Here is a 15,528-nt window from a genome sequence, read left to right as displayed (position 1 = left end):
GCCACCTGCAAGTTAGTTGCCTGTAACAGCCTCTGTATGTTCATTATGTGTAGCAACAGGCCTTCGTACACTCTACAAGTTCTGTACGCATATTCATTTTTAGGGTGAAAAAAGGCACTTAAAATTGCAGTGGCACCAAAGTCACAAATTCAGTAAGGTGCAAAATAGACCAAAGTTTAAACCAACAAAAGCTTCATGAAGTATGACAAAGCTACGCAGGTATTAATTCAACTATTTATGCATCTCCTACGGATATTGTAGCTTGCAAATCTTCTTCCATCTCCTACGGATATTGTAGCTTGCAAATCTTCTTCCAAATCTTCTTCCACTATCTTCTAAACATGTTTCGATTGTTGTTATACAGCTTTTACAAGCAGCAAAATACTGCTCTGGGAGACTAACCATTGGCCAGCTACTTCCATAGTTAAGTAAATGCTCACATCCCAATAAGCCGAAATGTAAATTATATAGCAAGTTTTGTGCAAATACCAGTTCTAGTAAAAGTCTAAACTTTCACCAAAATGAAAGATTATTGTCCTTTTCATTGGTTAATGATATTTGAACATTCTTCACTATTGTATTTTGATTCAAAAAGATCCAGCAACCTCACATTCATGCTAGAGGTAGTTTCACCACCCACTGTACTCACTGACAACCACCCCCCACTACTATCACCTCCCCTCCAAGAGAGTCAGAAACAACCTCCAGAGTAAGAAACCAGATATTACAATGCAGAATGAGAGCTTATTTTGACAGAGCTACTCAAACTCAAAGCATAAGTCAACTACAACCACACTTTATAAAAATAACTAGCACTTTAGATGTCCAATCAAGTTATAATTCTGTTACTTAATCTTAAAATTCTGTTACAGCCACACCAATTCATCGCACCTATTATAACCTGTGTATTATGAATGTTACTTTTATGCAACTTATTTTGCTACAACGAGTAATGAAAAGTACACCCCCAGTTACTCCACAGAAGCAGTTCCTGTTAGGACACACTGCTTTCCTAACAATTTTATAAAGTGGAACAGATCAGCCAAAAACCAATCCTGTCCCACTTCAAAGGAAAACAAACAAAATGGCCCGAATTTATACTACAATACAGCTTTCCATTCGAGATCACAAGACGAGCTCCAGATTGCCAAATATGTCCCCATATTTACATCCAATCAACACAAACGGATAACGTCAAGTTGTTTGCCCAAAGCTACAAATCACACGTGTAATTACTGAAAGGATTTTAATTCAGTGTAGAGGTTTGGTAACCGACCTTCTGCACTACGTTTCCAGCAGCACTTGGGAGTGAAACGGGGCAAACTATTGCAGAAGACAGTACACAGGGAAACAAAAATAATCATGATTTGGTTCCAGGAGAGGAAAACAAGATTTGAAACTGGTGTAATATACCACCCCCCCCCCCGACCCTCTCTCCTCCTCTCTCCCCCTCCACCTCCCCCAACCCTCTCTCCTCTCCTCTTTCTCTCCCCTCTCCTCCACCTCCTCCTCCTCCTCTCTCCCCCTACTCCTCCTCCTCTCTCCCCCACTCCTCCTCCCCTCTCCCCCCTCCTCCTCCTCCCCTCTCCCCTCTCCTCCTCCCCTCTCCCCTCTCCTCCTCCTCCCCTCTCCCCCCTCCTCCTCCTCCCCCCCTCCTCCTCCTCCTCCCCCCCTCTCCCCCCTCCTCCTCCTCTCTCCCCATCACCACCACCCTGTCTGGCCCGGTCAAAGTTTGGACAAGGAACGGCACAGCTCCCGGCCGCGCTGTCCAGTTGGACCGAGATGGCGGGGGGGGGGGGGTGGTGGGGTGGTGAGGGGGGGTGGTCGGTCAGCTCCAGCAGCCCCGAGGTCCGGCTGACACCACCACCCCCTCCCTCCCGTCGGATCACTCGCCTCCCGGGCTGGAGGTCAAGCTCTGGACCTGGGGCTGGGACAGGGATTCACCCCCCACCCCCCCTCAACCCCAACCCCAACCCCCCAGAAACAATGGCCGAGCTCCCGGCCCCGTCACTCGGTGCACCACCCCTCCCCCTGGGGTCCTCAGTCCAGCCGGTCCCCTCCCCCGCCTCCCTCCCCTCCCTCCACCTCGCCCCGGCCCCTCGCCATGTTGGGAAGGTACCCGGGCCCGGCGCCGCCGCCGCCTCAGCACCCCCTCCCTCCCCGACCCTCCCCGACCCTCCCTTCACCAACTCACCCTCCACTCGGGAGGCACCGATCAGCAGCAACACGCAGCCCCACACCGCGCTCCGAGGGACTCCGGCCATGGCCACCAACACACGGCGCCCCTGATCGCCACTACTTTCCACTCCGAGAACAGCCTGCCGCCCCGACCGCCACATGACACAGTCACTCCCATTGGCTAGCGCTTCTCCGCCGACCCCCCTCCCCACCGAGACGATGACACAACGTCCCCCATTGGCTCGCCGCTGACTCCACGCCACCTGACGTCTAATTGGTCAAGCCGGATCCAATTCCACAATAGGGCTTCTCTCATTCGTCATTTGAGCGACAGATCGAGGAGACGGCACCCATCGGCTCTCCCATTGGAGGAGGCGGCCGTCACTCAATAGAACGCCGCCGTTCATTGGCTGTCGCTTCCGTGCTCGGCGTTTCATTGGACGAGCCGGAAAGCTTCTCTGATGGGCAGTGTCAACAGATGCGCTGATCGGATGCCAGCGCAGGATCGCCGCCCTGATTGGTGTTAGTTTGTTCTTCCACCCCGGCTCCAGCATAGAAAGAAATCGAGCGCATGATCAGTGGTCGAACGCGATTGGACTAGCCTCTGCGGCAGCCGCGCTCTGATTGGCTCAGCCTCTGCGGCAGCCGCGCTCTGATTGGCTCAGCCTCTGCGGCAGCCGCGCTCTGATTGGCTCAGCCTCTGCTGATCCCCCCGGCCGCTCGTTCTGTTTGTAAAGTGGCCTCGGTAGTTGTTGCCCTGGGTGTGTTGCTGCATGTCACAGGCTCCCTCCTATGCTTATAACACACGTTAGTCGTAGGTCAAAGTCATGATATTTTAGTTTCCAGCATTTTATGTATTGCTCCAGATTTCCAGCATCTGCAATCTCTCTTGTGACTTTATTTTAGGATATTTCCCCCTCTTTTCCGACAGAAACTTACTAATAGTACCCCTGGGGACGCATGTGATTCTGCAGTACTGACAGTATCCCCTGTCAGAGATTGGGGTGCACCCAGGGAAACTTAGCGTTGTTCAACCAACTGCTAATTTCACGAAAGGCTGCAGTGTAGCATTGGTGTAAGTACAGAGGTAGAAACTTTTAAAGGATCTATACTGAGTGAGTGCGCAACAACACGGCAAATGGAGTACTTCACGCACAAAATGCTGGAGGAACTCAGCAGGTCAGGCAGCATCTATTGGAGAGAAATGAACCGTCGACTTTTTGGGTCAGACTGTTTATTTCCCTCCATGGATGCTGCCTGACCTGCTGAGTTCCTCCAGCATTTTGTGTGTGTGTGTTGCTCCGGATTTCAGCATCTGCAGAATCTCTTGGGTCTTCAAATAGAGTACAACGTGATATGATGTTATCTACTTCAGCTGAAAAAGCAGACGTACAAGATATTTTGAGATGACGAGGTATTGAGAAATGTTTATGTTAAAAGGCACATGATTTCCTTATACACAAGTCACTAAGTTGACGCGTAGGTGCAGCGGACACCTAAGTAAGTAGTATATTGGCATTTATTACAAGAGGATTTGAGTAAGATTGTAAAGATGTCTTACCACAATTATACAGAGGGAGAGGCAACATATAAAGTAATATGTACAATTTTTAGTCATCTGACCTAAAAAAGGATATACTTGCTCTAGAGGAAGTACAGTGAAGATTCATCAGACGGGTTCCTAGGATGAAAGGTCTATCATATGCGGACATGTTGCATAGACTAGGCTTCTTCTTTCGAGTTTAACAGAATGACAGGTGATATCATTGAAATGTAGAATGAGAGGGCTCAACACAGTAGATACATGGAGGATATTTCCCCTAGATGAACAGGTCACAATCTCAAAATAAGAGGTTAGCAATTTAGGACTGAAATGAAGAGAAATTTCTTCACTCAGAATTGTGAATCTTTGGAATGGTCAATCCTGTAGGGCTTTAGGGGCTGAATTATTGATTACATTCAAAATTCATCAATGGATTTCTGGATATTAGAGGAATCGAGAGATCCATATTTCCCTATGTCATAGAAGGAGGCTATTTCAGCCCAGATAGTCTCTGCCGGCTTACAGAGCTAGCACATTCATTGCTTCATTTCCCTGTAACATTTTCCTCGTCCCCATCAACTCCCAACTCTCCCAGATTTTACCACTTACCGATGACAGGGGCAATCTACAGTGGCCAATTAATCTACCAATCTGTACACCTTTGAAATGTGGGAGGAAACTGGAGCACCCAGAGGAAACCCATGCAGTCATAATGTGCAAGACAGTAGCAGGAGTCAGGACTGAACTGAGGTTATTGGAACTGTGAGGCAGCAGCCCTACTAGTTTCTCCACTGTATCTCGACTATGGGAATAGGGTAGGAAAATGTTGTCATGATAAAAGATAAAGCCATGATCTTGTTGAGTAGTGATACAAGCTCAAGGTGCTGAATGGTCTAATCTGCTTCTCGAGAATGGAGGCTGGTGACTAGTGGTGTGCTGCAGGGGTCAGTGTTGGGATCCTTGTTATTCATTATTTATATTTGACTTGGATGCGAATGCACAAGGCCTGATCAGTAAGTTTGTGGATGACACAAAATTAGGAGGTGTTGTTGACATTGAAGAAGGTTATCGTAGATCACAGGGGGATCTTGATCAGTTTAGGGAAGTGTGCCAAGGAGTGGCAAATGGATTTCAATACAGATAAGTGTGAGGAGATTCAAACCAGTGTAGGACTTGTACTATGAATTGTAGGGCACTAAAGAGTGTAATGGAACAGAGGGACCTAAGAGTACAAGTTCACTGTTCACTGTTCACTGATAGTGACATCGCAAAGGCATTTAGCACACTGGCCTTCATCAGTCAGGGCATTGAGTATAGGAGTTGGAACATTATGTTGCAGTTGTATAAGTTGTTGGTGAGGCTGCGCTTGGAGCACTGTGTACAGTTTTGGTCACCCTGTTATAGGAAAGATGTGATTAAATGTGATTAAAGAATGCAGAAAAGATTTATGAGGATGTTGGCAGGACTAGAGGGCTTGAGTTATAGGGAGAGGTTGGCCAGGCTAGGTCTTTATTCCTTGGAGCATAGAAGAATGAGTGGTGATCTTATCGAGGTTTATAAAATCACGAGGAGCATTGATAAGGTGGATGGTAACAGTCTTTTCCCCAGGGTAGGGGAGTCTAAAGCTAGGTGGCATAGATTTAGGGTGAGAGGGGAAAGATTTAAAAGGGACCTGAGGGGCAATTTTTTCACACAGAGCGCGGTGAGTATATGGAACAAGCTGCCAGAGGAAGTGGTTGAGGCAGGTACAATAGTATCATTTAAGAAGCACTTGGATAGGTACCTGCAGGAGTGGGGCTTAGAGGGACATGGGCCAAATGCCGGAAATTGGGACTAGCTGGGTGGGCACCATGGTCGGCACGGACTGGTTGGGCAGAAAGGCCTGTATCCATGCCGTATTGCTCATTATAATGTGATTTACTCAAAAGGTGAGCAATTCGGCTCTCCATTGAGATTGTAGAAGCTGGGATTGTTCTCAATATAGAAGGAAAGATTAAGGAGAGATCTTATAAAAATTATGAAGTATTTTGATAAAGTAAGTAAGCAGAGAGTTCAAAAGCAAAATACTACAAATGCTGGAAAAATGAAATAAAACCAGAAAACGCTGGAAATACTCAGCAACTCAAGCAACCTCTGGAGAGGGAAACAGAATTATGTTTCAGGTCCATGGCTTTTCATCAGAAGTTGTTTCCACTTTAAGATGGGTCAGATACCAGAGGCCTTGGATTTAAGATAATTTCCAAAAGAAATAAAGCGGGAATCAGATATGAAACTAGAAAATGCTGGAAACACTCAGCCGGTCAAATTCAAGTTCATTCGCTTTACAGCGCTAGCGACCCAGATTCAATTCCGGCTGCTGTCTGTAAGGAGTTTGTACGTTCTCCCCATGTCTGCGTGTGTTTCCTCTGGGTGCTCCGGTTTCCTCCCACATTCCAAAGACGCACGGATTAGGAAGTTGCGGACGTGCTATGTTGGCGTCGGAAGCGTGGCGACACCTGCGGGCTGCCCCCAGAACACTCTACACAAAAGATGCATTTCACTGTGTGTTTCGATGTACATGTGACTAATAAATATACCTTATCTTATAGGAAAGATGTATTACATGCCTTGAAAATTAGCTTTCTGCAGCAGCAGCACAAGAACAAACACAAGTTAATATAAACTTAAATTAACATTTAATTAAATTAAATTAACATAAGGTATATATAACACATGCATCGAAGAGAAACAGGGGATATTTCAAGTGCAAACCCTTTCATCAGAACTCAAAAAAGTGGTGATGATTTTTTTTAACTCCACGAATAATAACTTGGAATAACTGCTTGGTAACTATCTCCATTTTTCCCATCCTTCTTAGGCAAACCCAAGACTGAGGATGCAAACAAGATGCTGGAGGCATTCAGCAGGTCAGGCAGGCATCTCATTTTCCGGCTGGGTAGTCTACCACTCGAAGGCGTGGACATTAAACCCTCCAATTTCAGGTAACCTGTTCCCCCTCTGTCCCTTTTCTCTCTCCTCCTGATCCACCCAGTTTCCAGACCCCATTATGTTGTTTCTTTCCTCTTCTCCACCCTCTCTATCTGCCCACTACCCACACACTCCAACCACTGGGCCCCTTCCCCATCAGCCCAACCCACCTCCTTGCTCCACCTTCCTTCCCTGTCAGATTTCATCATCTGCAGCCCTCTCACCTCCCAGCCTCTGTCACTATTTTCACCCGTCCTCCATCTGCCTATCGCTCCTTCTTGCCTGAATTCACCTATTGCTTGCCAGCTATTGCTGCACCCTTCAACTTTTTATACAGGCTATGTCCCCTCTATCTTTCAGTCTAGAGGAAGGGTCTCAACCTGAAACGTCGACTGTCCATTCCCCCCCCCCCCCCCCCATAAATACTGCCTGACCCGCTGAGTTCCTCCAGCATCTTGTATGTTGCTCCAGATTCCAATATCTACAGTCTCTCATGTCTCCGTGCTGTTTTCTTCAAGTTCTGTGGGTTCTGATCTGACTGATGAGCCATTGTGCAACCTATATACTCAGAGGTAGAGCAGAAGCTGCTGGAAGAGATGAGTGGGTGGGGAGTTTGTGAGGAGGGGCACTCCCTCCTCTTTTTATGCTGGCCTTACCATGTGCTCCTGATGCATGGACTCAAAGTTCGCTATGACATCTCAGATGCTCCTCCATTTTGAGCATCTGTAGGCCACATTTTCCCTTGCTTCAGGAGGCTTCAGGAAATTCCTTGGATCTTTTTCTCTGTGCAGCTGGCAATATTTCCCATGACAGAGCATGGAATAAAGTGTCTGTTTTGGAAGTTTGGTATGGAGCATGTAAAGGATGTGGCCTATACAAAGGAGCCAACTGAGCATAATCAGGAGCTCACTGCTGGAATATTGGCCTGGGAGAGGACACTAACGTTGGCTCCCTTATCCCTTCAATTGATTTTGAAGGCAATGGTAAATTTTCAGAATCGGAATCAGGTTTATTATCACTGTGTTATATGATGTGAAATTTGTTGTTCTGGGACAGCAGCACAGTGCCAAGACATAAAATTACTATAAATTACAAAATAAATAAATAGTGTAAAAAAAAGGAATAACGAGTTCATGGACCATTCAGAAATCTGATGGCAGAGGGGAAGAAGCTGCTTCTGAATCGTCGAGTGTGGGTCTTCAGGCTCCTGTACCTCCTCCCTGTTGGTAATAATGAGAAGAGGGCATGTCCCGGATGGTGAGGGTCTTAGTGATGGATGCTGCCTTCTTGAGGCAGCACTTCTTGAAAGTATCCTTGATGGTGGGGAGGGCTGTGCCCGTGACTAGGGAAGTGTGGGGTTATGCACTTCGGTAGGAAAGATAAAGGTGTAGACTATTTTCTAAATGGGGAAAGAATTAAGAAATCAGAGATGCAAAAGGTCTTGGGAGTCCTAGTTCAGCATTCCCTTAAGGTTAATGCGAGTTGAGTCAGTAGTAAGGAAGGCAAATGCAAGAGGACTAGAATATAAAAGCAAGGATTTACTGCTGAGGCTTTATAAGGCTTTGGTCAGACCGTATTTAGAATATTGTGAGCAATTTTGGGCCCCGTATCTAAGGAAGGATGTGCTGACCCTGGAGAGGGTCCAGAGAAGGTTCTCAAGAATGATCCCAGGAATGAAAGGGTTAACAAATGAGGAGTGTTTGATGACTCTGGGCCTGTACTCACGTTCAGAAGGTTGAGGGGGAAATCTCACTGAAACCCACCAGATACTGAAAGGCCTGAATAGAGTGGAGGTGGAGAGGATGATTTCATTAGTAGGAAAGTCTACCATCGAAGGACACAGCCTCAGAATAAAGGGATGTCCCCTTAAAACTGAGGTGAGGAGGAATTTCTTCAGCCAGATGGTGGTGAATCTGTGGAATTCATTGCCACAGACGGCTGTGGAGGCCAAGTCGTTGGGTATATTTAAAGTGGAGGTTGATAGGTTCTTGACTGGTAAAGAGGTTAAGGGGAGAAGGCAGGAGAATGGGGTTGAAAAAAATCAGCCATGATTGAATGGCGGAGCAGACTCGATGTGCTGAATGGCCTAATTTTGCTCCTATATCTTTTTTTTAGTTCAAGTTCAAGTTACTTTATTGTCATTCATCCATGCTATAAAAACACATGGCGGAATGAAATGTCATTTGCCCCCAGACTCTCACAACAGAGGACATACATAGAACAGAAGACATACAATAAACGCAGACAGAAAAATTGTGCAAGTACAAATAGTGCAAAAAATCAGTATATACAAAATACAAATTTAGTGCAGAGTTAGTGCAAAACCAAGTTGGTCAAGAGAAATACAAGCTCAGTGTGTTGTACTCATTGTATAAACATGTTCAGCAGCAGCCAATGTTCTTATACGCCGTTGTGCAAACCAGAGCTTATGGATATGAGCAATCATGCCTCCAGCTGTCCAGATCTTCAGCCCCAGGATTCCCTCCTTGCAACACACCCATGTTATTACCTGCCTAAAACATTTCTTTAAACCTATCTATTTTAATAGTATTTGAATATTTTTGAATGCAAGGGCTTGGATGAAACGTGGAGTACTGTGTGCAGTTTTAGTCTCTGTGCTTAAGGAAATACACACTTGAGTAATTTTTTTAGGTTGTTAGGTAATGATTCATCACTTGCTTCATGTTTACTTCCCAGACAGCTGACTGGGCACAACTAGGGGGACTTCCAGATCTGAGTAATTTCTTTTTAGACACAATAACTGTTTACTGACTGGTTCAGTGGAGGAAGTCATGCAAGTCCTGACATGTAGCGTGAACCCATGCATCTCTCTTTGGCGGTGTATCCCTTTACTGCCAGTTTCAGGAGACGATTTTCTTCCTTGCCTGTCTTCCCTGAACACTTTGCATCCAGGAATATTTAATGCAGAGTGCTGCCCCTCTTTGAGTCAATTTTCTGTTATCATCATCACATCATATTCCCATGTGGATATCTCAGAGTTCACCAACCTTATTTGCCACACTCCACACATTCACATACATGCACAGTAAACCAAATTCAGTTGATATGTCATTTTCATTCCGATCCCAGTAAAATCTCTATGCTAATGGAGTGTGAACTTTCCTCCTTGCATTTTTGGATCTAAATTTATCTCATCATTTATCCTTACACTAATGCTCTTATGCTTGTACACTTTCTCCCTTTCCAACACACTCTGGTTATCATTAACGCTGTCATTTCTGGCACTATCACCTTTTCGTTTTTTCTTGCCTTCCTAAACAATCCCAAATACTCTCAACAGTTTTGTACAAGTGACATCAAAACATGCATTGCACACCATTGGACATCACTGGGTATGCCCAGCAGCATTGCTGTGACGCACTTCCAGATGTTTGTTTTGTGTCCTTTCTGGAAAACTATGCAAAATAAAAGTCTGGAAGTACACTACCAGCAGGGCAGGCACAGTAGTGTAGCAGTTAGCGTAACACTTTACAGCGCCAGCAACCCGGGTTCAATTCCGGCCACTGTCTGTAAGGAGTTTGTACGTTCTCCCCGTGTCTGCGTGCGTTTCCTCCGGGTGCTCCGGTTTCCTCCCACATTCCAAAGACGTACGGGTTAGGAAGTTGCGGGCGTGCTACGTTGGCGCCGGAAGTGTGGCGACACTTGCGGGCTGCCCCCGGAACACTCTACGCAAAAGATGCATCTCACTGTGTGTTTCGATGTACATGTGGCTAATAAAGAGATCAAAAAAAAATCAAACCATATTGTGATCTGAGTTCTAGACCATTTGGTAGGATGGTTTAATGTGGCCCAACTCAAGGGCGAAGCAGGCCCGAGGGCCTGAGCAGGCTACTCTTTGTATAACTTGATAGAAGGTACTGCAACAACTTGCCAATATTACTTCAACAGAACATACCCAGCAACCTATCTACCTAAAAGGGACATAAGCAGAAAACGATCTGGTAACACTCACATCTCCAGGTCACAAGCCTTCATACCTTTAGATGAACATTGACTTTTCTTCAGAGTCACTAGGTCTTTTAGATTCCGGAAGCACTTTTTTCCTGAAGAGCTACAGCATTTCTTAGGGAAATTATAGATAAACAATAACTGACATTGTCAACATTGCAAGAATGGTGTTTTGCATTGCATCATTCAATTCAGTTTCAGTAGAGGTTGTTTTACACTGTTGTGCAGTTACAGCTGACGTAACAGTCATTCACAGATAGAGAATTATTTACACTGTAGGTTGCACGTTCAGCTACAGCCGAGGGTTGTTGATATTGTACCATAAAATTACAGCTGAGAGTTATTTCTACTGTATAATGCCTTTACAGCTGAGCTATTTATACAGTGTTAGGGTACAGCTGAGAGCTATTTAAACTGAACAGTTAGCTAGAGTAATAAATGGCTTTTACCAAAGTCATAAGCAGCATCCTGTATTGACTGCGACCTGACCACATCACCTTTCCCCAATGGTCATTGACCACATCATGCTTCCACGGTGCCTACTGAACACATCATCCTTGGCCAATGTCTCTCTTCCTTTGTCAGGCTGGATGGGACTCCCCGTAACTAGTTCCATTCTGATCGATCTAGTTGTAGCTACCCGTGAATCACTGCAATGCTCCTTGATCTCGTTACCAAGAAGTTATTTCTGGTACCCTCCCATCCCCCAGGTATCTGTCTCTGGCTTCATCTATATGTTGCCCTCCCATCCCCTCAGTAACATCATCCAAAGCACATGCCAGGTTCCCCATAGACCATGGCAATATGCCTCATCATCAGTTCTGTTTTGCCACACCAGCAGTCCTCCCTGCACACATTGGGCATTGGCACCCACCACCTTTCATTTGTCATACTGCTTGTCCACCATTCAGTACAGACAGGCTGAAATTTGCTACCACTGAATATTCATCCATTCAATCATCTGAAATGTTCCTAGCCATTGTCTTTAGTCAGCGTCATATGCTTCCAATAGTCAGTGACTCCATTCCCCTGTCTGGCATTCGCCTGGTATTGAACTAGGCTCCTTGCAACCTTGGTGTGACATTGAGATAGGTTCTCACCACATATCTACTTCATGACTAAGACTGCCTATTTCCACCTTCATAAAACTGCATGACCCCACCTCTACCTCAACTCATCCACCAATGTAGCCTTCACACCTTCCTGTGGTTGCCACAGATTTGACTGTTCCAGTGTTCATCTCTCCCACACAAACTAGAGATCCTCCAAAATTCTGCTGCTCCTACTCAAACTTACACCTTGGTGTTCACACATGCACATTAACCTACTTTGGCTCCCAATATGACAACCCCTCAATTTAAAACTTGTATTCTTATTAATCAAACCCAGGCCACAACCCTTCCTACCACCGGGCCCTCCTCCAACCCTAGAAACCTTCTAACTCTCTTCATTCTTCCAAATTGGCCTGTTGGGAATCCGCAATAATAATTGCCGTGACGTTGACAATCATGCCTTCAGCTGTCTAGATCTTGAGCCCCAGAATTCCCTCCTCACAACAGGGTCTCGGTCTGAAACGTCAACTGTCCACTTCCCTCCCTAGATGCTGCCTGACCTGCTGAGTTCCTCCAGCATTTTGTGTGCTTTCACCTTTAAATCACTTCTTTAAACCTATCTATTTTAATAGTATTTGAATATTTTTGGAAGCTAGGGCTTTGATGAAACTACACTTGGAGTACTGTCTGCAGTTTTCGTCTCTGTGCCTAAGGAAATGGAACTTTTTTAGGTTGTTAGGTAATGACTCATCACTTGCTTCATGTTTAATTCCCAGACAGCTGACTGCGCACAACTAGGACTTCCTGAGTAATTTCTTTTTAGACACAATAAATGTTTACTGACTTGTTTGACAGAGGACACATTAAGCAAAGTGTTAGTCTAGGATTATCTATGCAAGTCATGATACGTAGCTTGAAGACATGCATGTCTCCAAGGCAGTGTACTCTTTCAATTCCAAACTACCTATTTTTAGGAGATGATTACAGAATGCATTAATATTTACAATCAATGTTTTGAATGGCTTACAAAAGGCTCAGTGCATTGCCTCACACTGCATTTCACAAACAATCTTGCATATGATTCTGGAAGCTGGAAATAGCCATATCCATTGCGCACAAGAAAACCCATTGAGATACACAAATTGACATCTTTTGGATTTCAACTTATGAGACACCTTGGAGTCTTCCTACGTTATTAAGTGAGCAAGTAGAATCCACCCAGCCATAACTAAAAATCTCAGCTGCAATTCAAAATACCTCACTTTACCAAGTTCAAGACAACAACTGTTGGCTTTAAAAATACATAAAGTTCAAGGTATCACACCTGCATTTTTTTAGTTACGCCCGAACATATCTGTGGGTGTAAGTGAGCTAATATTTGAAGGAAGATGGAGAACATTTTAATCAACTTTCCAAAATATAAATTATTATTAAATCACCTACTATAAATGGGGACCTAAGCATTAAAGCAAAACATTGCCATTGAGAAATGAACAGGTTCTTGATTTGCATAGTTAATCCTAAACTAACACATTAGACAGTGTCCTCTAGAAGAAGAGTTGAGGCCATCATAGACCAGCCATGGTCATATTGAATGATGGGTAGGCTTGAGCAGTCTGCTAGCCTACTCCTGCTCCTATTTTCATGTGTTTTATCAGATGAGCGCACCATTGTCGCATCTGCTACCCTTTGAATGAAGCAGTAATCCAAGTCCACCCCTAACGGTGTGATTTAGGTGGGACGTAAAAGATCTTAACACTTTCTTCTGAAGACTAAGATGTGTAGCGATTGTCCTGAGCAACATTCAAACTTCATGTAATCAGTATAAGTTATGCCATTGTGCCTGAGGGAAATTGCCATGTGTAAGTTGACACATTCACCTGCATAACAAGTTATTTTCTGTCTCGTAACCACCTGTTGTGAAATGATTTGGGATGTCCTGAGGGAACAAATGTTAATACATGAATATAAGTTCATTGTCTAAAGCTGCTTTCATCATTAAAATTAACACCACCAGAAAATTGAATTATGCACATAGAACTTTCATGTTAAACTCTATAGAAGGAAGGTTAATACCTGCAATTATTAGAGCATTATAGTAAAACATGGCCATAAATAGATTTTGATATTACAGTAAACAGCAACTTTATCTAAAACACAATCTTATAGAATCATAGAATCATAGAACAGTACAGCACAATACAGGCCCTTCAGCCCACAATGCTGTGCCGACCTTTAAACCTTGCCTAAGACTATCTAAGCCCTTCCTACCACATATCCCTCTATTTTAAGTTCCTCCATATGCTCATCTTGGGAAATCTTCCACTTCTTAAGCAGTCCCTCTGGATGGAGAACGATTTGCTTTCTGGGTTTCTGAGGTGACTGGGGAGGCCAATGTGGGAATTGCAAACTCTTCCACAAATGGCAAATGGAGGTGCCTGACAGGTCTAGTAGGTCAGTATTGGCAAGGTGGTCCACTTCTGTCACTTATGCAGTGTTCCTGTGCACTCCTTCTGCATGTACTCAAGGTCCTCAGTACCATCCTGAATGCTCCTTCTCTGCCTTGAGCAGTCCTGGGACAGGGGTTCCCAGAAGTGAGTGCATATGTTTCATTTCTTCAGGGAAGCTTTGAGGACTTCCTTAAATCTTTTCCTATGTCCACATCCTAATTTCTTCCCACGAGAGAACTCAGAACAGAGTGTCAGTTGAAGGAACACATGAAGTGCTGGAGGAACTCAGCAGGTCGGGCAGCATCAATGGAGGGAAACAGACAGTCGATGTTTCAGGCCGAAGCCCGTCATCTGGACTGAAAGAAAGAAGGGAAGTAGCCAGTATAAAAAGGTGGCAGGAATGGGTGGAGCAAGCCCCCTTTGAACACAATCACCTATTCTGAAATCTACCTCAAAATAATTCTAACAGTTACTCCAAACATTGAACATTACAGCACAGTACAGGCCCTTTGGCCCACAATGTTGTGCCGACATTTTAGCCTACTCTAAAATCAATCTAACCCTTCCCTCCCACATAGCCCTCCATTTTTCTATTGTCCATGTGCCTATCTAAGAGTCTCTTAAATGTCCCTATGTCCGCCACTCTCTGTGTAAAAAACTTACCTCTGATATCCCCCCTGTACTTTCCTCCAATCACCTTAAAATTATGTCCCCTCATATTTGGCATTTCCGCCCTGGGAAAAAGTCTCTGACTGTCCACTTGATCTATGCCTCTTATCATCTTGTACACCTCTATCAGGTCACCTTTCATCCTCCTTTGCTCCAAAGAGAAAAGCCCTAGCTCGCTCAACCTATCCTCATAAGACATGCTCTCCGATCCAGCCAGCATCCTTGTAAATCTCCTCTGCACCCTCTCTAAAGCTTCCACATCCTTCCTATAGTGAGGCGACCAGAACTGAACACAATATTCTAAGTGTGGTCTAACCAGGGTTTTATAGAGCTACAACATTACCTTGCAGCTCTTGAACTCAGTCCCCTGACTAATGAAGGCCAACACGCCATACGCCTTCTTAGCAACCCTATCAACTTGCGCAGCAATTTTGAGGGATCTATGGTCTTGAACCCCATAGATCACTATATGTAAGCATGCTTACACTTGGTAGCTGTTGTGACTGGGAATGTAGTGTCTGAAATAATCACCAATTCAGATTTGATAGAAGAACTAAATAAATTATAACTGGACAGTTCTATCAAAGAGCCAGCAAAAGCATGGTTAATGAATTGACCACCTTCTGTACTGTATCATTCTATGAATCCATGGTTCTGTTGCTATCTACCCTAAATATCCGCCTTGGAGTGCAGAGACCTC

At 44.8% G+C, this 15,528-nt stretch overlaps 1 protein-coding gene across 1 annotated transcript in view; it reads right to left on the bottom strand.

Moving 5' to 3' along the window:
* Window positions 1-2,477, bottom strand: part of tgfbr1b (transforming growth factor, beta receptor 1 b) — a 49,877-nt gene extending 47,400 nt beyond the window's left edge. The window contains exon 1 of the mRNA XM_052022779.1: window positions 2,195-2,477. Coding sequence (XP_051878739.1) covers window positions 2,195-2,339 — 145 coding nt within the window. The 5' untranslated portion in view covers window positions 2,340-2,477. The remainder of the gene's footprint in view (window positions 1-2,194) is intronic.
* Window positions 2,478-15,528: the final 13,051 nt, after the last annotated feature.

This window comes from Pristis pectinata, chromosome 9 (assembly GCF_009764475.1).
Source record: "Pristis pectinata isolate sPriPec2 chromosome 9, sPriPec2.1.pri, whole genome shotgun sequence".
NCBI lineage: Eukaryota > Metazoa > Chordata > Chondrichthyes > Rhinopristiformes > Pristidae > Pristis > Pristis pectinata.
Note: the sequence above shows the minus strand (reverse complement) of the source record. Positions and strands in the feature narration are given on the sequence as shown.